The 24447-nt window shown below is 47.6% G+C and overlaps 1 protein-coding gene across 2 annotated transcripts in view; it reads left to right on the forward strand.

Annotated features, from left to right (window-relative positions):
• Positions 1–22232, forward strand: part of FZD3 (frizzled class receptor 3) — a 48164-nt gene extending 25932 nt beyond the window's left edge. For both annotated transcript variants that reach the window (XM_032103563.1, XM_032103564.1), the window contains 4 exons: positions 413–1430; positions 15861–16009; positions 16836–17069; positions 17872–22232. In XM_032103563.1, the coding sequence (XP_031959454.1) occupies positions 413–1430; positions 15861–16009; positions 16836–17069; positions 17872–18085 (1615 nt within the window). In that variant the 3' untranslated portion in view covers positions 18086–22232. The remainder of the gene's footprint in view (positions 1–412; positions 1431–15860; positions 16010–16835; positions 17070–17871) is intronic.
• Positions 22233–24447: the final 2215 nt, after the last annotated feature.

Raw genomic sequence — 24447 nt, forward strand, 5'->3', positions numbered from 1 at the left:
ATTCCATTTATTAACGCTGGTGGCAGTGCTAGTTGGAATTTTGGCGTCACCACCTCACTGCCCTGTCTGACGGCAGCGAGTGCAGTTGATTAGGAAAGGCTTTAAAATGTTCTATAAAATCATGCTGCCACGGGCCTAAGTTCACAGACTTCCTGGGATGGATCTTCCATCCTCACCTTCATTCCTAAAGCCCCAATGGGCTCCTGGTCTGTTTCATTTTTGAATTTATTTTATAGTTTCAACACTGCTCTGTGGGATGAGTTTGTGTCTAAACAGTGCAGAATTTCATGGATTCCCCGTTTTTTGGATTGTCTGGTTTTGCTCCCGTTGGTTTGCCTGAAGTCACACCTAGAGATGAAGTTACCAGCCCTTGTAAAGTACGAGTATATTTCTTGTAAATGCCTCTTTTTAGGTTCCCAGATTGTGACGAGCCCTATCCTCGCCTGGTTGACCTCAACTTGGCCGGTGAGCCCACGGAGGAGGCCCCGATGGCCGTCCAGAGGGATTACGGCTTTTGGTGTCCTCGGGAGCTGAAAATCGACCCGGACCTGGGTTACTCCTTCCTGAGGGTCCGGGACTGCTCCCCTCCTTGCCCCAACATGTACTTCCGTCGGGAGGAGCTGTCCTTCGCCCGCTACTTCATCGGCGTCATCTCCATCGTCTGCCTCTCGGCCACCTTGTTCACCTTCCTGACCTTCCTCATCGACGTCACCAGGTTCCGCTACCCGGAGAGGCCGATCATCTTCTACGCCGTGTGCTACATGATGGTGTCCCTGATCTTCTTCATCGGCTTCCTGCTGGAGGACCGGGTGGCCTGCAACGCCTCCAGCCCCTCCCAGTACAAGGCCTCCACAGTGACGCAGGGCTCCCACAACAAGGCCTGCACCATGCTCTTCATGGTGCTCTACTTCTTCACCATGGCCGGCAGCGTCTGGTGGGTCATCCTCACCATCACCTGGTTCCTGGCGGCCGTGCCCAAGTGGGGCAGCGAGGCCATCGAGAAGAAGGCCCTGCTGTTCCACGCCAGCGCCTGGGGCATCCCGGGCACCCTCACCATCATCCTCTTGGCCATGAACAAAATCGAAGGCGACAACATCAGCGGCGTGTGCTTCGTCGGCCTCTACGACGTGGACGCGCTGCGATACTTCGTGCTGGCCCCTCTCTGCCTGTACGTGGTGGTGGGAGTCTCCCTCCTCCTGGCCGGGATTATCTCCCTCAACCGCGTTCGCATCGAGATCCCGCTGGAGAAGGAGAACCAGGACAAGCTGGTGAAGTTCATGATCCGCATCGGCGTGTTCAGCGTGCTGTACCTCGTGCCCCTGCTGGTGGTGATCGGCTGCTATTTCTACGAGCAGGCGTATCGGGGCGTGTGGGAGACCACGTGGATCCAGGAGCGCTGCCGGGAGTATCACATCCCCTGTCCCTACCAGGTGAGGAACCCCGGGGGAGGGCATGTGGGAAGAGTTACTCGTCCTCCCTAACTCCAAAGTGCTTTTATAGGAATTTTTTTATTCCTGTAAAAAAAGTTCTTGCCGTACTCAAATTATTGGGATAATGCCCTAGGCCGGGTGTTGCTGGGAAATCAGAGGCTCCCATCAGCTGCCTGGTGTTTTTTTGTGGAGTTTCTGGGCTGTGTGGCACCTCCATGGGATATAAAGATGTTACTTTAAACCAACCTCTAGACTGGGCCTTGACGAGTTTGTTTTTGGCCTTTGGAAGTTTTGCTGGTGAGGAATTCTGGCATTTAAACTGAGTTGTCATCAGGCTGCTTTTTCTAGTTCTCGTCGTTTGTCTGTAGCAGTTTTGGGGCTTCGATGGCCCGGAGGTTTTGTGCTCATTTTGTGCCAGGAACATCTGTATAAAATCCTTCTTGAAGTGTCTTCTGAAGAAAACCAGAGCTTGCAGCTCATCAGCTTTGGGGTTTTTTTCAAGAAATCAAGAGTTATCTGCTCAGTTTAATTGAGTTATCACAGAACAGAAGCCTCCAAGAGCCCTAAGATCAAACTCTCCACTGGTTTATTCAGATGCAGTTGAAAAGAAAGTATTGCAGGGATTAATTGCCTACTTTGGAGCCAAAAGGGCAGATTGTTTTTGGAATGACATTCCTTAGATATTTTCTGCAACTTATTTTAAAGGAACTTTATTTCCAGAAGGTTTTACAGCAAACCTTTATTATACAGCTGCACGCAGAGGGATATTTAAAAATTAGCATTTTGGCTTTGAAGCAGTTAAAACACCAGCTGAATCATCAAAGCTCACATTTTAAGGCAATGAAATATCACTTAAAGGTTTGGCTTAGGCTTGATAATAATCCTTTTATTACCTTTTAACCCTTTCTGGTGTTTTTCTCCATCAGGTTTTATTAGGGTGGGACTCTTCCCTCCCATCCAGTGCGGGAGCATTTTTATGGCAGGAAATCTCTGGCAGTGGGTGTGTGCAGTTCCATTGGCTTGATTGAGTCTTCACTGCTGCAGGTTTTAATCTGTTCAAACTGGCTGATGCTTAAAAACAAAGGAAAAGAACCCCCAAAAACCAGGGACATGTGGCTTTCTCTTGATTAATTCCCAGCACCCACCGTGTGCCAATCTGAATTTTGTTTGGTAAGGATCTATAAAATCAAGAGGGTTTTGCCTCCTAAAAATTTTGAGCAAGAACTTGTTTGAAACCTCAAAAGTGAGGGCTGGAAGAATGAAAACATGTAGGGAAATGCTCCTGAAATCCCTGGCAAACCATTGCCATAATGGCCCAGCGGGAGTCAAAAGAACAATAATGGTTTCATTCACATCAAATTGGGTTGAAGGACCTGCAGACCCCAGGGAGTATTAGAAGGGGGTTTTCTTTCTCTTTTAACCCATCCATTTATATTTTTTTTCCCCTCAAACTAAACATGCTTCCCTTATTAAACAATCCAGATTTATAACTGAAACAGATTCCCAAAGCTGTGGGGAAAATGATTTTATCCTTAGCTCATGCTAGTGAAATATATCCTTAAATTAGGGAGAAATGTGGAGTTTTGTGGGAAATAGCCCTCAGTGGCGAAATAAGAGCATATTTTTACAAACTTTAATGTTACTTAATTAACTTCCAGTGTTTCTGAGAGCTCTAAATGGAGAGCTGGAGTCGATCCCACAGTGGATAAAAGGTTTATGTGTGAAGCTTCCCCCCCCGGGGTTGTGGATTTTGGGAGCTTTTGCCCAACACCAGCAAATCCGAGGTTAAAAATCCATGAGTCCATCGGAGCATGACATCATCCTTGCCATCGGAGATGGTGCCACAGAAACTCCTTCTGGAAAATTCCTGGTGAGGGGGGTGGGAATATGCAGCTGCTCCTGCGGGAGGGACCGCGGGGTCAGTGCTGAGCCGTGGATTCTCCTGCCTGCTCCAGAACCAGGCTGGGGCTCAGATAAAAACCAGCCACTGTGTTTATTTGGCTGCCTAGAATGAGAAATGGCCCCAAAATTAGAAATATTCCCAAGTGGAGGAGGCCACAAGATGTTTTTATGCTCCCACTGTGATTTCTGGCTACCTGGATGTTTCCTGGCTTGACCTGGATATGGATTCTCCTGGTTATTTGGCAAATCTGGGAGGCATCCATTGCTTTCCTTGTGAAATCAAACCTTCTTTGCCACAAGGACAGGGAATGAATGTCCCAATATTCCCTCTGCTCATGGAGTAAGTGCAGGGCCAGAAGGAGCACATGGCAGGGACACCTTCCACTATCTGAGGTTGCTCCAAGCCCCATCCAGCCTGGCCTTTCAGTGGGAATAAGGACAAATTGATGAAAGTGTCACCACAGATAATTCTTGTTCCTGCTGCCAGGGCTCTGCAGTGACTGCACTGGTCTGATCTTTCCAGTCAGTGCAACTTCTCTGTGAAATCCCTGCTCACACTGGCCTGAAACTGTCCTGACCCATCCACCTCTCATTTTACCGAGCTTGGAATATTTTTCTTTTTCTGGAGGGCGAAACGGTGCCTTTGGAATCTGCTTTCAGCATAGGAATATTCAAACAAGGAGCTGAATTTTGTGTTGGAATCCTACTTTTCACTCATTGCCTTAAAAAAGGAGTTAACCCAATGTCACTTCATCGTTCATAGGGCAGAGCCTCGGGACAGGCCAACCATTTCACTATTCCGGATAAATTCTTGGTGTTGGCTTGGTTTGTTAATCCTGCCCCGATGTTCAGCTCTCAGAGTTTGTCTCTTTCCTCTCTTATTTGCAGTTTCTTCCCAGATTTTGGTGGAATGTGTCATCCTGTGGGAATCAGATCAAGTGCAGGTGCACTGGGATAAAGTTTTGGGCAGTCACTCTGCAGAAGCACAGAATGGCTCAGGTTGAAGGGGGGAGGGTCAGGTTGGATTTTAGGGAAAGGTTCTTCCCACAAAGGGTTTTGGGGCACTGGAGCAGCTCCCCAGAGAATGGTGACATTCCCAAAGCTGCCAGAGCTCCAGGAGCATTTGGACAGCGCTCCCAGGGATGCACAGGGTGGGATTGTTGGGGTGTCTGTGCAGGGCAGGGCTTGGACTCCATGTTCTTGATGGGTCCAGCTCTGGATATTCCATGATTTTGTGACCTGCGGACACATTTACTCCAACCCCTGCTCAAGCAGGGTCAGCCCAGGTCTGTGTCCAGTCAGGTTTTGAGTTCCTGTTGCCATAAAAGCTGTGATTCCCTTTCCATCCGACCTCAGAAGTAAAGGGAAAAGCAGGGGGCAAGGGGAGAAAAACCCTTTAAAGTTCATTTAGCTGCTGTTCCACATCCTTGTCCTGCACGGTGGTTTATTCCTTACAAGGAGAGTGTCGGAGTTTTATTCCTCTTGGAATTACAAGGAGAATCAAAACTGGGCCACAGTGACCTGCCCCAGTCTGGGAAAATAGGTCTCAAAACTGGGATGAGTTTGGCTAAGAAGTGAAATAGACACTCAGTAAAGTCTGCCCCAAAGCTGGTTGTAATGCACATTTCTCTTATGAAAAGCAGGAGTTCAAAAATCAAGAAAAATCTGATTTCCTGCAGAGCAAAGCAAGTTTTAAGATTAATTTATCTCAAATCCAAACCTAAACAGACTCCACAATTTCCACAGAGGCTTCAGGGCCAGACTCAGCACTGGGCTTCTGGGAGAGGCTTCAAATTTAGATACTAGAGAGGAAAAAAAAGGAAAATAAACCATTTCAAAAACATTTGGTGCTGCAGTGGGAGTCCTTGAGAAGAGGAACGGAGCAGTAGGAATTAATTATCTTTGTTTGTGATCTGATATTCAGCTTTTCCCCACACAGGGATTTAAAGGCCTCCGTGCTGCTTTGCTCAGAGCAAAGGTGCTGCTCCTGTTTTCTCTTTTCCATGGTTTTTAGGGAAGGGAGCTTAAATCCCATCCCATCCCATCCCATCCCATCCCATCCCATCCCATCCCTGCCTGGCCTGGGAAACACTTCCATGGCTGGGGCATGAATTGTGCCTGACTTAATCCATGGTCTCTTTCAAGAGGTCACATTTGCTCTTCCTGGGTATTTTTATTTTAGGATTTTTGCTGCAACATTCTGGGGACAATTTTTGGGGAAAATTGGGGGGGGTGTTTTTGCAGTCAGTCCCCTTCAAAAATCAGAATAAGCCTCAACACCTTTTTAATTCATTTTCTACATCCTGAATGTTCATCCAGCCTTGGTTGAATCTTTATAATCATTCCAGAAAGAAAATGAGGGAAGAGGTTTTTTGCTCATTTTTTGAGAATTGACATAAAAAAGCACCTAGATGGCTTTTCCTGGAATTTGGGAATCCCATGGAGAGCTCATTCTGCTTTGCTGCTGATAGAGAGGAGTTTTTTTGCAGCACAACTCTTCCAAAAGTAATTTTCACCGAGTTCTTTGAAGCAGTTCCTGTGCTTATCTCCGAATCTTTTCTGTTTTCCTTCTGATCTTCACTTTAAAAACATTCAAACTGCCTTGATGATTTGAGAACTTAATTATTCCGAGCTGTAAGATGATGTAATGGTGAATATCATCTTTATCAGCAGCAAAAACAGACAATCCCATTTTTTTCCCATTTTTTCCCCCATTTTTTTTTTCCTCTCCACTGTTTCTTTCCAAGTGGAGCCCCCAGCCTTGCTGTGGGACGAAGTTAAATGGGATTTTACTGGAGTTTCACCCACTCACTCCCATCCCTGGCTGGTGTGGCACAAAGGGAATAAAAGCACACACTTGCCAATTTTTTCCTGTTAATACTGAAATTTTAACACTATAGAGATTATTTAAATGCATTACCTGACAACATTGGACAAATGTGTTTTAAAATTACGATTAAAATCCTAATAGGATTCAAATCCTGTCACCTGCTGGGGGTTTTGGCTCAAGAATTCAGCACTTTTCTCGTCTCCCATTTTCACAAATGAACTTTTTGGAGCTAATCATGGTTAATTTTTTTATTTTACTGTAAATTTTCAAGATCCTTTTAGATGTGGCATCCCTGCCCATGGCTTGGAGCAACCTGGGATGGTGGGAGGTGTCCCTGCCCATGGCAGGGGATAGAATGGGATGAGCTTTAAGTCCTTTCCAACCCAAATCATTCTGTGACTGTGTCCCAAAATTAACGCTGTGTGCCAAAAATCTCTTCATTCCAGGCTCTTCTGGAGCCTGGAACATCTCTAAATTGCTTTGTTTTGCTGCTTTTTTTTAAAAGCTGCCCTTGCAACAGAGGCAGGGGCAACATTTCCAAGATTCAAGTCGGGATGGAATTTCTCCGTTTTTGTGGAGAAAATTCCATTTTTTCTCCATTTTTCCCTTCTCCCCCCCCCCCCCCCCCCATTTTCTCCACTCCTCAGGGGTGTTGCCCCTGTGGTTTTTAACCCAGCGTGTCTCAGCTGTTTTGCCATCTGTGGGGCTGCAGAACCGTGCGGGGAGTGCTCGGGGCTGGCTGGAGAAAAGAGGCTTTGTCAGGAAATGGCACTGCTCGTGTGGCACCAGCAGGAAGGGAATAAATATATTTAGGGATGTCTGTAAATCCGGATTTCTCCTCCTCCTTTCTGTTTCCATCAGTTATTGTTTAGAATTCCTCTTAGGAGAGGTAATGGATTTGCTTAAATCTGCCCTGAAGGAGTTGCTTCTTGTTGGATGTAATTATTCCATCCTAAAGAAAAAAAAAAACCAAAACAAAGGTGGAGATAAACCCAGGTTTTCCATATCAATCAGGAGAGACGGAGAAAATCGGAATTAGGAGCTGGGTTTCCTTCAAAAACAAATGTAACTTAGCTCAGAACATTATTGATCACAGTGTTGCAGCATTTCCTGGCAATGATAGAGTTAATTTCTCCTGGTTTGGATGCTTAGGAAAAATAATACATTTAAAGAGCAACAATAATAATTCCAATTATTAAGGAAGATCTTTTCCCACTGACTCTTTTAATTGTGATTAAAGCAGCAGCAAAAGCTGAGGGAAGTCGCTCTTTACCCTCAGAACCGAACGTTGCAGCACCTGTGAGAGGAAATCCATCACCCAAAAAAACAGATTTATCTTTTCGTTTTAATAAACGACAGGATTTGGGTTTGCATTTGGAAATCTATTTTTACCTGTGGTTCATTTATTTATTTTTGCCTTTTTTAATAGTGCTTCTGAAGTCATTACGTATAATCTGAATTCTTTTAGAATATCTGTTGTGCTCCAAAATGAATGCGACCGGGGTCTATTTGTCATTTTCACCAGTATGAAACAAAACTGATAAGTATCAAATGCTGATAAGAAATATCCAAACTGATAAGAAATATCAAAACTGATGAGCTGTGTCCAAATCAGGGTCATGCTTTGGCCACCTTATATTCCCCCTTGTGTTTGAATTTTGGGAATTGTCTTGTTTTGCATTATTTTCTAGGTTTAACAACCCAACTTTAATGTAGGAAAATAATTCAATCTCTCCTCCTGAAGCAGTTCTTCAGAGGGAACTGAGAGGAGTTTTAAGTCATTAATAGCTCTTGTTATTATATTTGAATATATATCAGAGTAGTATTACACTGTGAAATTTTCTCAGTTGATGGAATAACCCTGACACCAAATTATTTTTCAAAGACTCACTTGAACTGATTTTTTCAAAAATCAAATTATTATTATTATTATTATTATTATTATTATTCCACTCACACTGACTTGAAAACGAAGGGCTGTAACCTAATGCACACAGAATTGCTGTCTGTGGAGAATAAAAACTATATTATAAATATTATGTTGGCTAAAACACCTTTTGTTTCACTCCTAAATTCTGCACTTTGCTTTGAGCAGTGGCTTGGCCATTGTTTGCATCTTTACCAAACCACACTGATGATTTTCTCAGGGCTTTATCTCCAGGGATTTCACAGTTTTTTATTGCCAAGCGTCTTCATCCGAGGAGTGGGAGTTCCTTTTTGGGGATACACTCACAACGAGCTCCCTAAATTCTGTCCTGGAAGAATTAAATCGATTCAGGGAAGAATATCTGCTGCCAAACAGGTCTTGAGGCTGCAAAGATTTTAATCCAAGTATTTTTCTAGCAGCAGGGTGGACAGAAATCAGATTTGCCTTGTGAGAGGCCACTCTGCCGTGTTGGTTGGCCAGGCTGCTTTCCCAGTGGATTTTTAGATTCCAGTGTGGTCCCCTGAGCGTGGACCTGGGATAACCCCTGGTGAAACCAGTGCAGGTTTTCCCTGAATTAATTTCACCCCCATAAATTCCTTTCCCTTAATAGACTGGAGGAACTCAAGAGAAATTCTTCTAAACCAGAATTCATTGCCTTTGAATTGTTCTGTAGAGGCACTTTGTTTAGGGATGTATTTTTTTTGGCACTTGCACAGTTAAAATTCTTGGGGGAAAGGTGTCTTTTAGATGAGTTTGGTGTGGTGAGGTGGATCTGGGCTATCACTTAACTTCTGAGGTGGGTAAGTTTCCCCCAGAACAGCTGTTCCCCGTGAAGATGGTGATTTTATAAGCTTTTATTGCAGTGTCTTCTTTATTTATTTTTAGCTTTGTTACTGCCCCAAGTCTTGCAGAGTAGCCAGAATGGTGTCATGGTTTGATAAAAGCCAAACAAGCAATATTTTAATAATAACTTACTTTACAGTGACAAATCCTACTACATTTGACTGGAAAACAAATTGTGAGTGTAATCCTGAGTCTCAGAGCAACGACAGTGATGGAAATGCTTATGGCAGCGAGGCTGTTAGATCAGATTCCCTTTGGTCTTTCCTCCCACTTTCCCTGTTTTCAACAAAAGGATGGGTTAATTTGAATTTCATTGCTTTTTATCCTCAGGGAAATATCAAATGATCAGCGTTCTTGCCCCAGAGGAGGGGGACAGGTGTTGTGTTTGGGCTTTTCCCCCCCACACACGGCGAGCTCATTAATTTGTGGTTTCACACGTTTTAGTGGGAAGAGGCCACTGGTCTGTGTCAGGAAAAAGCAGCTGTGATTGATCATTTGGGGGCAGGCGGGGAAAATATTCAGGAATTAGTTATATAAGCATTTAAATGAGCAGTGTGCCTACAGAGCAGCGTTGGTTTTCCCTGGAGAAATGTGGAAATTGATGTTTTTAACCTCCTTTCTGAACACCTGCCCGCCGCGTGTTGCAGGAGGGAAGCGATGCCTCCGAACCAGTGTGTTCACTGAGGAGTCTTGGATTCACTGAGGGAAAAACTTTTCTGTTGGATGCTCTGCAGCAGCCCAGCAGATGGGAGGGGGAAAATGGGCTGCAGAAATGCCTCTGTTACAGCCGTGATCTTTGTATCTGACAGAACTTGCTGGGTGAGGCCTCTGTGCTCGTGGGATGTGTCTGAGCAGCTCCGAGTGCGGCGCGGAGCCCACAGCCCAAATCCTGCATCTCCTTGCCTCTTTTCCTTGTCAGCTCGGTGCCTCTGAGAGCCTGGATCCACAGGGAAATCCTTCCCTGTGAGGGTGGAGAAGGGCTGGGCTGCAATTCCCAGAGAAGCTGTGGCTGCCCCATCCCTGGAAGTGTCCAAGGCCAGGCTGGAGCAACCTGGGATCGTGGGAGGTGTCAGGGTTGGAACTGGATGGGCTTTCAGGTCCTTTTCAACCCAAACCATTCAGAGACTCCATGAAATTGCCAAGGTCTTGTGTTCCTGGAGTGCACAAACCCCTCTTACATCCCCAGGAAAGCCATCAGGTCTGAAGGAAAACAGAGAATCACCACCAGAATTCTCTTCCCTCTGGGAAAGGTTCTCCTGTCTGAGGACACGGCCCCAGGGCCTTCCACTCCCTTGTGTCCCTGACACTCTGCCCTCATGGAAAAGCAGCTCCTGGTGTTCAGAACAAGCAGGTTTTTATCTAGAAGGAAGGACATTATCCTGGTTTTTAAGGCCCAGAGGAGATCTGTCTCCGGATTTGAGCTCTCCAGTGTGAAGGGGGAATTTTGAAAGCCTTTGGTCCAGGATTATGAGGAGAATGTTGAGGTTCACAGATTTAAGAAGGGTCTGGCCATGGTGCCAAGTGGGAAACAGAAGAAATGACAGAATTCAATTCCTTAGTAGCTGTTCCCAGTTATTGTTTCAGCTGGTAACAGGAATGTAGACTCTAGAATTGGATTTAGGAGGGGTTTTTTCCCTCGCTGGCTGCATCAGCAGTGGAATTCACTCTCTGATACTGAGGGATCACCCTTTTGATGGCATTGCCGCATCTCCATCTCTGATAAAAAAATGTGATAATTGTTATTTCATAGCTGAAACGCTGCTCAGCCTCTATTTTTAGATGCACGTTGGGAATTTTATTGGTGTCTCACAACTCGGAGTTCTCGCTGAACAGAACTGAAAGGCGAGGTCAGTGCTCCTGCAGGGCTGATTGCAGGGGAATTGCTGTTGGGTGGGATCTGTGGTTAATGCTGCACTCCCAAACTGGGCTGCTGAGGTTGCTGGAGGGTGTTTTAGGGTCAAGTCCCCCCTCAGACCCCTCCTCTGAAAGCAGAATATCTAAACCTCCATTGGTGAGTAAGTCATTGGAGGGGGGATGAGGAAATCCCACATTTCTACAGCATAACAGAGGGATATGTGGCATTTTCCCTAACAAAAATTAATTGTAGTACTTCAATAAAGTGCTGCAGCCCAAAAATGCAGCAATGCCTTCAGCACACCTTGCTAAAATACCCTTAAATCTTTAATTGCAGCTTCAGTACCACATACTTATCGGCACAAGCAAGAACAGACTGAATTTCTTAATAAAATGGTTTGGGTTGGAAGGGACCTGAAGGATCATCTCATTCCAGGGGTACCTTAGGCTGCCTGTGCTGCTGAGAAGGTGCTTTTTGTATTGGAGTCGTTTCTCCTGAGTGAATTCCGACATGAAAACTGCCAGCAGTGCTTTGCCTGCATTGTGTTTCTAGAAAAGAAGAGGAAAATCAGTGATTTTTCCCTCCCATGGCAGGGGATTGGAATGAGATGAGCTTTAAGGGCCCTTCCAACCCAAACCATTCTGTGAGTGCTGTAAATTCTACGATTTCTGCTCCTTGTTATTACAGTATCTGTTACATGGCATTGTGCGGAGCTCAGCACGAGTCAGCAGCTCCAAAGGGTTTTGTAGAAAAGTGAGAGATGAAAATACATTTTAAATCCTCCTGAACTGCATTTCAGTCCCTTTTCCTCCTTGCAGTAGCTCAGCTTTCAGAGAGGTTTCTTCAATAAACTGCAGTAGTTTATTCAGGTATCCCAGAGGGAAACAGAGCCAGGTAGTGCTCAAAGAAATTTTCATTTAAACCCAAAGGTATTTCCTTATAACCTGAATTTTTAAAAGCACAGATGGAAAGTGCATCAAGTGACTTTGTTCCATAAACTCGGACATCTCAGAGTGTCTCATTTATTGATTATTCGCTCCCTTATTAAGCATCGTCTCCTCTCTCCAAGAAGATAAATTGAAACCGGGGATCCTGTCCAATTTTCACTGTCATTCTCAAAAGTGGTTCCCACAGGAATCTGGGATTTCATGAAGCTTTTGTGTCTCCTCTTTTAGTCCTTCAATTGCAACAACTTGAAGACATTAAGAAGCTGATTATTTATAGTGTGGTCAATGTCACAGCAGCAGAGTTTTGTCTGAGTACTCCCCCAGAAAATTACTGAGGTCTGATGTTGAAATTGGATCCTTCTGGAAAAGATTGGATTGTGCACAATGAATTTATTGGGAGAAGGGAGAGCAGGTGATGGAATTGCTGCCATCGTTGTTTCAGCTGCTCCACGCTTCCCTCAGCAGTCCTGGGTACCTGGATTTTCCCAGGAGACACAAACAGGGATGGGAAGGCTGAGCTTTAAAAGCTGAGGGGGTATAAAAATGGGGTTAAAATAGCAAAAGTGCTGCTGGAACCATTGAACATTACATTCCCTGTCGGGGAGAGGGGTTACCATAAATAAGGACTCAGAGCAGATCGTGTTCACAGGTGCTTTTGGAAAATATTTTGCATTTTGGTTGAGTTGATGTGTGGAGTTTGGATATTCCCATTGAATTCAGGATTTCATGTGTTGTGGATAAATCTAACCCCGTCCAAGTCTGCACTACTTCACTGGTTTGTGTTTGCGACTCTTCCTAAACAGCTGGGCAGTAAAAAAGTCTAACTTTTGATGGTGAACATGAGTGAGTTTTTGCCTTATTTTGCTGTTTTTAAAACTGTCCAACCTGGTCACTGTCCCAGTGTTTTGGGGTTGGAGGTGCCCCAGTGCTCTGGAGAAGGGGCAGGAACCTTTGGGTTCAAACACCTGGTTTTTAGTTCAGTAAACCTTGAAAAGTCATTTCCAGTTTTATTTTCGTGCTGTTAATTATCGTAAATGTTGTTAATTATTATAAATATCTCGTATCTGCAGATGAATATTGTTTCAAGGAGGTGCAGTCACACTCAGTATTAATGTGAGTTTAATGGGTGTTGCTCCCTGAATTGGCTGCTCGGTGCAAAGAGGCTTAATTTGGAGAAAAGTGTCTAATGATGTTTAATAACTGGCTTTGTCGAAGACCAGGATGTGCTTCCTTTCACCTGAAAGATTTGTTGAATGTGTTTATTTCAATTTTTTGGCCTGGAATTATTTATAGCACTCAGCATGTATGTGTTGAGCCAGAAGTTTTGCTGTTGAGTGATTTACTGTAATATCATGGTGGAAGTGAGCAACTGAGAGCTGTAGCACTAGAACTGGTGGTTTTTTCTTGATGAAAAATTCAAAATTAAATTCCCTTCAGGCCAGAAGTTCTGCCAGGGGAGACTTGGCCCCGTGGACAGACATTAAATGTAAATATAAATAATTAAATACATAAAAATGCACCTGAACGTCAGCTTCATTAAGAAATGATGAATTTCACCACTTACTCCACTTAATGCCAAACGAGCTCATGATGAAATAATTAAGGTGGATTTTTGAGAGCTTCGTTTTGTTGGGTAATTTTTTATTGGGTAATTGTTCCTATTTTTGATTCCTGGGTGGAAATCTCCCAGGTTGGCTACAAAACCACCTCAGACCTGTTCTGTTAACTGGTGTGGGAAGGTCCACAGTGGTGTCCAAGACCCTTCAGCGTTTCCTGGGGCAGACATGGATGGGGAACTCTTAAGGAACATAATTATGTTCTCCTGATTGTGCTCATTACACTTCTGCACTTTCATTTTCCATCTCCAATGGTGACAGCACTAAAAGATGTGCAATAACACAAAGTATTAAACCAGGGATTGCTGGGTTTGTGCTGCTCCAGTGGAAGCTGTGCTGCAGCTCAGCAGTAACTGGAATATGGCTGGAGTATCACGGGGTGGGAACCTATTTCTGGTGAATCCTCCTGACACAGGGCATGTTTTGACTTTGAATTTTCAATCTGGGGGGAAAAACTGGTTCTTGGTGTTGCTTCAGGAGGTTGTATCTGTGTTTCTACATTATTACAGGCTCGTAGGAGCAGAGGGGAGCTCTGACTGTCACTGTCAACCTCTGAGGTCGCAGACTGGAGACACTCAGAACATGCCCATCCCCACAACTCATGTCTGAAGCTACTCCAAAATCCCATTTTCCTAAGGATGGAATTTCCTTCATGGCTGCTGCAGCCATATTTCTGTTCTGTTGCACAGATCAAACACCTCCAAGTGGTTTTTTCCCCACATTTCAGTGTTTATTCTTTTTCTCACACTTTCGAGTCCCTCTAGGCCAGAGGAGCTTCTTGCAAGGGGGGCTGGTTGTTCCCTGTCCTGCCGGCCCTGCTCCACATCCCTGTGAATTCCCAGAGGATTCCAGTCTCACCCTCACCTCAGGGAGCGCCAGGCCCTGTCTCAAACGGCTCCTTGGACGTTTCCTCGTGCTCTAGGCGGGCTGGTCAGTCACTTCCTTAGGTGTGGTGGTTTTTCCAGCTGTGTCACCACCTGTCCCAAAGCCGCTGCTGCAGGTGACTCCCTGTTGGGAAGATTTCATGGGCATCTCCCCACGATTAAACAGCCCCAGACCTTCCTGCCACGCCGATCCTTGAGCCATCTGCGGGTCTTTCTTATCCCGTTGTGCACCAGCTTTATTTCTGTTGGGATCGGGATAAATCTGCTGCTTGTCATCCGTGTTCCCTCTTGTTCACAGTCCTCGTCCCCATGGGTAATAAGAATTTTCAAGGTGTCAGAAAATTTCAAGGGGTTTGGAGATCTCCCTCAGCTGTGACGAAAAGCAGGGAACCTCTTGCTGTAGGCCAGGTAATTTAATGGCCAGTGGGTGTTTGAGATCACAGAATGGTTTGGGAAGGGACTTTAAAGATCATCCAGTTCCAACCCCAACACCTTCCACTAGACCAGGCTGCTCCAAGCCTCATCCAGCCTGGCCTTAGACACTCCCAGGGATCCAGGGGCAGCCACAGCTTCTTTGGGAATTCCATCCCAGCCCCTCCCCACCCTCACAGCCAGGAATTCCTTCCCAATATCCCATCTATCCCTGCCCTCTGACAGCGGGGACCCATTCCCTGTGTCCTGTCATTCCAGGCCCTTGTAAATGGCCTCTCTCCATCTTTCTTGTGGGCTCCTCTCAGGTCCTGGAAGGCCACAGTTAGGTCACCCCAAACCTTCTCTTTTCCGGACTGAACACTCCCAGTTCTCTCAGTTGCTGGAACTGTTGGAATTCCACGGTCACAGTGCAAATGCCAGCGTCACCCAAATGCTTACAGAGGAATTCACACCACCATGAGTTTGTTCCTTCCCTCCACAGCTTGGTGGCATCTTTCAGGCTTGCTCTGGAAGGTCTCTGTCCTTGAAGGGTCAGGTTTTGAGCCAGGTTATCGATTCCAGAAAGCCCCTGGATGTCTGTTCGTTTTGCAGCTACCCTACAGACCTTCCTGAAAAGAACATCCTTGTGTCTTCTTTTCCAAACAAACCCTTTGTGTATAAAAATGTTCGGGAAAATAGACCTTGTGAGCATTTTCAAGTTCAGCTGATCTCCCTGAAGAGAGAAAGTTGGGTTGACAAGAACCCGGCAGTTGTACCTGGCCAGTGCCTTGAATTCCAGAGGGAGGGAGACAGGGAAACCCTTCAAGGAATACAGGATCAGTGTTGACCATCCATGAAGCGTTTCACTGGCATTTTTCCCAGGAGCAGCCACAGCACCTGGTCCTATCTGGGTTAATCCCATCAAAGAAACGACTCTTCATGATTTGCAGACTAGAAAATATTGCACAATTATTCAGGGCACAGAGAAAAGAGCAGAAGTACAAATAAAGGCCGGGACCTCACAGCGGTTGAGCCTTTTGTCCGAGCCAGCACTGGGCTGTGCAGCGCTCTCGGTCATGCTCCGTGGAGCCAGGGAACAAAGGAATCCTGACGATGTTTGCTTTGGCTCGAGGCAGGGAGGGATGACTTAAATGTGTCCATAAATGAGTGGTGAGCTACGATGAATCTTCCTTTTCTCTTTTTCTCTCTCCCCAGGTCACTCAGATGAGCCGTCCAGATCTGATTCTGTTCCTCATGAAGTATCTCATGGCCTTGGTCGTTGGGATCCCCTCGGTGTTCTGGGTTGGAAGCAAGAAGACCTGTTTTGAGTGGGCCAGCTTCTTCCACGGGCGCAGGAAAAAAGAGTGCGTACGGATATGTTACGGATAAACTTCCCTTGCAGTCCTGGAAGGGTGTTTGGGTTGGTTTTTCATGGAGGCAAAGGCAGGAATGGATGGAAAAGTCACCAGAATGGAGCAAGGAAGGACAAGGCAGGCAACAGCTCAAAAATTGCTCATTTCTCCCTAATTATTCTTCGGTCCTAGAATCAAATCTACATTTGTCTGTCTTCAAAATATTTTTAACAAGAATTGTCAAATGAACGCTGCAACTGCGCTGCCTCTTACTGAGAGGTGGAATTAAAACTTTTTATTTATAAATGTGCATCTAGCCAACTGAACCAGACCTTTGAATTGAGATGAAATGCAGGTTCTTCTCACCGTGGCTGCAGTTGAAAGCCTTTGTCTCTGCTTTTAATCTTCCTTATGCATTAGTGCTGCAGAGTAGTTTGATAAAGTGACAGTAAGAATTTCTTGGAGCTTCTCTAAGGTTGGAATTAATTTAGATTAAGGTTGGAATCAATTTAAAGACCATTTGTGTGATTTTGTGGTAGCCATGGGTGGATACTTTCATAATAAATACTGTCTTAAGGTGTTTTAAAACAGATCCACAACAACAGAAGCCTTTTGGTGACTCCTCCATGACTTTTGGTCCATCCTTCAAGGGTTCAACTCGGGCTAAAATAGCCAAGAGATGCTTCAAAATCAGGCAAATAGGGACATTCTAATGTAAATAATGGTCTTACTTGCCAAGCCATGCTGCTTGTTCTGTTTGTAGAACAGTCACAGTGCTGTGATCGCTTTTCTACCGCAGTAATTAACGTTAATTGCTCCGACCGCTTCTCTTGCTCAGAGTTGTCAACGAGAGCCGCCAAGTGCTGCAGGAGCCGGACTTCGCTCAGTCCCTCCTGAGGGACCCCAACACCCCCATCATCCGAAAGTCCAGGGGCACTTCCACCCAGGGCACCTCCACCCACGCCTCGTCCACCCAGCTGGCCATGATGGATGACCAGAGGAGCAAGGCCGGCAGTGTCCACAGCAAAGTGAGCAGCTACCACGGCAGCCTGCACCGCTCGCGGGATGGACGGTACGAGCGTCCTCCAAAAAATCGTGGAATCACGGATGGTTTGGGTGGGAAGGGACCTTAAAGATCATCACATTCCACCTCCCTGGGACACCCTCCACTATCCCAGGTTGCTCCAAGCCCCATCCAACCTGGCCTCAAACAATTCCAGATGTAGGGAGTCCACAAACTCTCCAGGCAAATCTTGTATAGGAGGTGGGACAGGCCCCTTCCAGCCGGATGTGTGGCCGTAATTATGCTCAAGCTGGATGTTCTAGGGCATCTCCTTTCCCTGTTAGTGTCTGGACTGGAAAGAGAAAAAATACCGTGATGTTTGCAGAGTCTGAGCTGCTTTTTGTGAGTTAATTGCACAGCAGGCCTGTGTTCTGTGCTGGTTTTCCTGCACGGCAGCGATCCGTGTTACATACACCGTGTGGGAAAACAGACCTGCCCCAGTGTCAGCTCGGCGCTTTGGTGGCTGCTTTTGTCCGTGTGTCAGTTGATTCTGTGTCCGTAAATACTCCTGGCCCTGCCGAAGTAAACAGGGGCACCGGCTCCCGCTCTGACTCGAGGTGGAGCTAAGGTTTACAGCGTAATTTATCACCAGGGGTTTCACTCCGCTGATTACCAATTCCAGGCGTAGCGCTGGAGTGAGAACCGAGCGGGACCCATTGTGCGAGGAGCTGAAAGGCTTTGCCTGGGGCTCTACGAGTGACCGAGCTGAGCAGGGAATGCTGCTCCTCACAAGAGCGCCGGCATCTATTTACATTCTTTAGCAGCGCGGCGGTAACGCCGGCAATAATTGCCCTGTGTTTCCCTAAATTAGGTACACTCCCTGCAGCTACAGAGGCGTGGAGGAACGACTACCTCACGGCAGCATGTCGCGACTGACTGATCACTCCAGGCACAGCAGCTCCCACCGGCTGAACGAGCAGTCACGGCACAGCAGCATCAGGGACCTCAGCAGCAACCCAATGACACACATCACGCACGGCACCAGCATGAACCGCGTCATCGAGGAGGATGGCACCAGTGCCTGACGGCGAGGGAGAGCTTGGAGTGCTCGCAGGGCTCGCGGTGCCTTCCTCAGCGAGGTGACACCTCAGTATTATCCTCATCCTCTCGTCAGGTGCTGAATTTTGGGCATCAGGAAGCCGGAGTTGGCGTCTCCGTGTGGCAGCCACGCTGTGGGACTTGCCTCGGAGCTGGAGGGTTCAGCTGTCTTGAGTTACTGAGTAAAAAGCTGGTTGTCTCCTCTGAACCTCTCTGTAGGTAATTATTTATTTGATAACTGGTCCTCAGCAGACACAACTACTGAATTTCTTATTCTCCGTGGAAAACAATCTCCCCCTTCTTTCCCCCTCCTCCCTCTGTCTCTCCTCCCTTGGGCTCCGTGCGTCGGGAGGTGCCACCCCCCAAAACTCGGTGTCGGGGTTGTGCTGGGAGTTGTTCTGATGAGACTTAAGGGAACTCTTGATGGTTGAAGGAATCCCTCCGTGCACCTCCCTCGAGGCGCCCGATGAGGGGACGCACCCAGCGCTGCCCGAGGGACGTCTGATCGAGCTGGCAGCGTTTGGTCACACGGGAAACACCACAGGAATGAGCATTTTGGAGAAGGAAACTCTTCTGAGGATCACCAGCTCTTCCCAGAGCTGTCCAGGCTCAGTTGTCACGAGGGTGGGGAGAAGAGGGGGGCAGGGAAGAGTGATTTTTTTATAACTTGTATTGTCCTTGCTTTTTTACAAAAGACTATTTAAATTTTCTACTCGTTTACAATTTCTGTAGGAAGAGATGGGTTTTAAAACCAGTTATCTAGATAATATTCAGCCATTTATTTTTTCGAGTCATGTACAAAAAAAGCTGAGATTGCCTGTTCCTGATCTATTTTAAAAAAAATTATAACAGAAAAGCTGAATTTGTCACCCAAGCAGGAATGTATAGCCCAGCCGGTTCCTTACAGCCAGAGCAGAGCCTGTTCACAAGCCCCAGCACCCGGGTGAAGAAGGCTGAGGCCAGAAGCACCAGAGGAGTTTATTCAAGGATGCCCCACCTTCCTGGTGGTGTCATGGCTGGTTTGGGGAGGATTCTCTGTGCTGAGCAAGAATTCAGAGATGGGAGGGAGAAATGGAGGCAGGAGCTTCCCCCAGATGGGGAAAAAGCAGGATGTGGCAGCTGGAAGCCCACGGCGTTCCTCGAGGAGGAGACGGGATCCGCAGTAAATTGGTGGCTCCTTCCCAGCCAGGTTATGGATCCAGCTCTGCTGCAGGTTGTTCTCATTCCCTGCTATTCATGGCAGAGAATTCTCAGTTTGGGCTTTTTTTTGTGTGGAAAGGATCTGTTGGGATGCACTGGAGGCAGAAGTCGAGGCCGGTCGAGGACGGTGCCGTAGATCTTCTGGAGCGTCTGCTGCCGAGATTCATTCAGCATGAGGAAACACTGCTGGCATGCAAACCTACCTCAGTAATTACTGCAGATCGCTGCTGGGAAATGAATCCTTACTTTTGCATTGTCCTTACATAATTCCCTTGCTGACCTGCTGGAGGCATGTTGAGAAGCCTTTGTGCACCAACCTCGAGGGCAGGGCCGGGGCAGGAGCTCGCAGGGCTGTCCCAGGCAGCGGGGCCAGAGCTGCTCCACAATTAACTCATTTTAATTGCAGCTGATGACACAACAGCAAAGCTCATAACCTGTGTGCTGTGGAATCAAAGGCTGCCCCGGGAGTCGAGACAGATTTATCCCAAATTGTCTTTCTTGCTTCCACCGGGTTTCTTGCTCCAGAGGAGAAGACAAATAGAGCCCAGCATGGAATAACAAAGCTCTTTGCTGTCGGCCTGGGGAGGGAGGTGCTGCACCCAGGGCCCTGGGGCACAGCAGGCTCTGCTTTGCCTGTTTGCTCAGCAAACAGCCCTGGGGGCCATCCACAGGACCCCAGGGATAGCCCTGTCCCAGGAATAACTGCCCAGATCCACGTGGCTATGGGAAGTCCTTTTGAGTGACTTAAACTGGAGAAGCTACAACTCCCCGGAAGCCCCAAGGGTGAAACCTTTGTTGTTTTCAAATTCAGCTCCTAACAAACATGCTGCTTTAAAGGGGTGATCTGGGAGAAATCTGGATCTGCGGAAGGAGCCGGGAAGCTGACTTTTCCTAAACACTGGAACGGAACTAAATAAGCTCACGGGTTCACACTGATGTTCTTGGCTCAATTTCCAGTACTTTTTTTTTTTTAAGTAAGTTGTAGCAGTGCTTTGACTTGTTTAGAGACAGGGAGAGGAACGCCGATGGAGTTTGGAGAAAGATCCTGCTGGAAATGTTGTTAATTTATGAGGCTCAGTCCCCATACTGCTTCCAGATGGGAATATCTAAGTCATTCCTTGCTCATGGATCCTAAGGGCACAGACTCCTGTCACCCCAGAGAGGTGATTAAACCTCAGACTGGAGTTCTGGCTGGGTTTTTTGCCTCCCTGCCCCCTCCCTTCTACCTTCAACACCTGAGGCAGCACACTGTGCTCTCTTGGCAGAGCATTCCTCCTGGGAGGAGCATTCCTCACCCATGGAAGAATGCCCCAGCTCTGGTGCAGTTCCCCAAATGGGGCTCACAGGGCTTCAGCTCCCCAATCATCGTGCCCAAGGGCTCTGGAGTGCATCCCAGTTTGAATGTGACCCCACCACCATCTCTGGCAGGGGCACCAGGAGTGGTTTTGGGGTGCTTTCCTACCTGGTGAGAGCTCCAGCCCGGGTGCCTGGTTTGTGGGATTGGTGCCAAGCTTTACATTCCCCCCGAGCTGAAACCCCCGGCCAGGAGGGCATTTCTGCAGTCACTGCAGTGCTCTGTGGGCTCCGGGCTCCCCGGATGTCCCTGCAGCTGAGCACACGTTCCTCGTGGAGTCCCTACAGCGCTTCGTCCCTCCCCAGCAGCCACCAAAGGCTGGATCCTCTCTCCCAGGGAACAGGCAGGGGAACTGGACAATGCCTGGCTTCTCCAGCTCATCCCAAGCTTCGTGCCTCCCCCTCCTGCGCACACGATGGCTGCAGCCCCAAAACTCTGCTCTGTGAAATTGCTCCGTCAAAGCTTCCCGTAAAACGCACGGCTTCTCATTCCCGGTATTCCCAGGGATCTCCAGCTCCTATTTTACCAACCCAGCTGCGCTGACAACAGATCCCAGATCCCCCCGAGTATGTGCTGTTCCTTCTTAATCCCTTCGTAGCTCCCGTGGTTCACTGAAATATCCCGGATCAGAGCTGCAGTCGGCGTTGCATGGAAGAGGCCGCTCCTCTTTTTTAAAGCATAAACAATCCCAACAGCAGCAAAAAGCCACACTTGGGTGTAGATGTGTTCGTGTTCTCCCTTTTCCTCCAGCTTAGACCCAAATTTTGTGCTGGAAGCGTTAAGACACCAGCTCTGGAGGGGTCAGTGGTGAGCAGCGGATGGCACTGGGAGGCTCCGGCTGAAATACGGTCACGGCCAAATCCAGCACCACTCCCATGTTGTTCCAGCAAGGAGGGAAGAGAAAATCCCTCAGAAAGGGCACAAGGAGAAGAGTCAGGCCAGCTGTAGAGCAGTGCCCACCCTTCCAGGGGAGCTGATTCTCCAGCCCAGCTCCAGGGCACTGAGGATCACAAAATACCAGTGGGGAGCCGGCAGCTCCAGGTGCGTGGTGAAACCAGGGCACAGCAGAGCAGCCCCTGCACAGGAGACATCCTGAGGTCCACCTCGAGCAGCAGAATGTCCAGTTGAATGTGAAACTTTCCCCCATCCCCTTGTGCTTCTTTTGTAAAGGGATCAGGATGAATTTTCCCTGGAGGCGGGGCGTTCTCCCAGTTTTTGCCCGTGGGGTCCGTGCATGGGGAACTCGGTGCATGTGATGCGCTGCCGCCTCTTCCAGCCCTTCCCTCGGCACTCCGGTGTCCGCGCTGTGACAACATCCAACTCCTCAGGAGAGGGGAAGGAGCCCCCATGGCCGTGAGACCTCCACATAGCGGAATGTGTGGGGCAGTCCCTGCCTGTGGCTGACCCCACTTGCACTCGGCTCTTGGTAGACTTTGTTTACAGTAGTCCAGTGTGGGTTTTGTAACGTTTAATTTTTAGCACTTTAACTGTGAGTGTACAAACTGGTTCCCTTGTAGTAGGTGTACATTTTCATTTTAGACCTTTGGAAGTTTTTAATAAAACGATGGAAAACCCCTTGTCTCTCTGTCGACTGGTTTTCAGTTCATCTCTGATGGGCATAATCACACCCACCCTTAAAAATCCAGTTCAAAGGTTAAATAATTAATTATCAGATTTGACTCTGGCCAGCAGCTCTCTGAATTTGAAGAAAGACTTTCTAGCCTTAATCTCGCCCCAACATCTGCACTTGTGGACGCCGGGCACCCTTCCAGCAAACACAAAGCTCTCTGCAGATTTCGGGCTCTGGTTTGTTCCGCCCTTTTACGAGAACAGACCGCTCAAACCACCAGCATTTCACAGGCAGAGAGGAGCGAAGAGCAGACAGGTTTGGGAGCAGCAATGCCAGGGATGTTTGGGGATTTTCATTGCCAAATCCAACCTGAGGACAGGATGACTGATTTATTTGAAGGAGCTGTCTGGCATTTGGGCGGATACGTGGTTGTACGCTGAGTCTCTCATGGCTGGTGATAAAATAACTCTTGTCACTAATTACTGGTGCTCACTTAGGTCTCATTAGATAAATAGTTCAGGGATGAAACTTTAGGAGCTGCTGGTCTCCCTCATCTTCCTGAATTTAAACTGTTGTGGGTTGTGAGTGACCAGTTCTGAAGTCAAGCAGCCAAAAATGTGATCTCTTGCAGCTGAGGAGGATTCCCTGTGCAGCTGAACCCGTTGGGGATGAGGAATGGGAGCTCACAGCATTTTTCTCCCCTCTGTGCTGCATTGCCAGGTCCCAGAGGGGTTAATGCAGGGTTGGGGAGGAGATGGAGTCACCTGGAGCTTGTTTAGCCCTCTCCAAGGTGGTTTAATGACCTGCAGGTGAGGACAGTGGGAGGAGCATGGAGAAAGAGGAGCTGGAGGAGGGGGATGTGGTCAGAGCAGAGGCTGAGGTCAGTTCAGACCCCTAGGCTGGGATTAGGGGTGGGAGTTTTTTAGTCACCATCACATTCCTGATGTGCCTGAACACCCTGGTTGCTGTTTTGGGGCCAGCTCTGTCTCTCAGCCCTGCTAGCTTGTGCCCTTGTTGTGATTTCTCCTCCAGTTTGAAGGGAGAAGAGCATCTGGCCACACATTAATCCTAAAGGCAATAAAATCAGAATCATGGAATGGGTTGGGTTGGAAGGCACCTTAAATTTATCTTATAGTTCTCCCCCTGCCATGGGCAGGGACACCTTCCACTATCCCAGGTTTTCCAAGCCCTGTCCAGCCTGGCCTTGGACACTTCCAGGGATCCAGGGGCAGCCACAGCTTCTCTGGGCACCCTGGGCCAGGGCCCCCCCTCATAGGGAAGGATGTTTTCCTAATATCCAATCTGAACCTACTCCAAGAAATCCTTTGTAACAAAAGGCTGAAACAAACCAGGTGGAAATAGGAAGATCTTTTTTTAAAAAGTCATTTTCTTTAGAGTTATCTCCAGCTCAGAGCTCTGGCCCAGTGGGATAAAACTGCTGGCCCTGGAGCGTGACCGTCCGGGATCCACGTTTCCAACGCCCTTGGCTACCGGTCCGACTGGTTTTTATGATAACACTCCAGGCACCTTTGATTGATATCCAGTCTCCAGTTTCAGTGCCTCCACCTGTTTGCCACCTTTTCCCAGCACCCACATCCTGCTGCTGTTACCCACTGGCATCCCCTGCTCCCCCTCCATCCCACGGGGACATCCCAAGCGGAGAAAGCCGCTTTCTCCTCACCCATCTCTTTGATTTTGGTTTTTATGAGATCCCACCTTCCCCTTTGCTTCCTGCCCCCATTTATTGCCTCCACACACCTCCCCCCCCTGCAGTACTTCAATGCATTTCAAAGCCTCTGCATCTCAGGAGCTGGCTTGAAAAATTTCCAGGGTCTCCCAAGGGAGTGCTGCATGAGTGCTCAGCAAATTGGAGGTATCCTGATACCTGAAATGGTGGGAAAGCTGCAGAAGGATGGATCTGCAGTGCCAAATGGTTGCCAGCCTCTTCCTGAGCTGCTGTAATTCAGTATTTTAAATATAAATATTCCTGTTCGGTGTAGACATATCCTCCGCTGCTTCCCGTTCAGTGCTGGTGCAGAGGGAGAACGTGCTGAAAAAATCCCTTAAGGCCCTGAGTTGCAACATAATCCAGCTACAAATCCCACCTGGAATCTGTCAGAAGGGACGAGCCCCGACATTCCCCCGCCGATGCCTTCAAAGCCCTCTGATCTCCGCCATGGAAACGACACCATCAGATAAAGCTCGGCCCCTGCCAAAAGACATAG

Source organism: Corvus moneduloides, chromosome 3 (assembly GCF_009650955.1).
Source record: "Corvus moneduloides isolate bCorMon1 chromosome 3, bCorMon1.pri, whole genome shotgun sequence".
Lineage (NCBI taxonomy): Eukaryota > Metazoa > Chordata > Aves > Passeriformes > Corvidae > Corvus > Corvus moneduloides.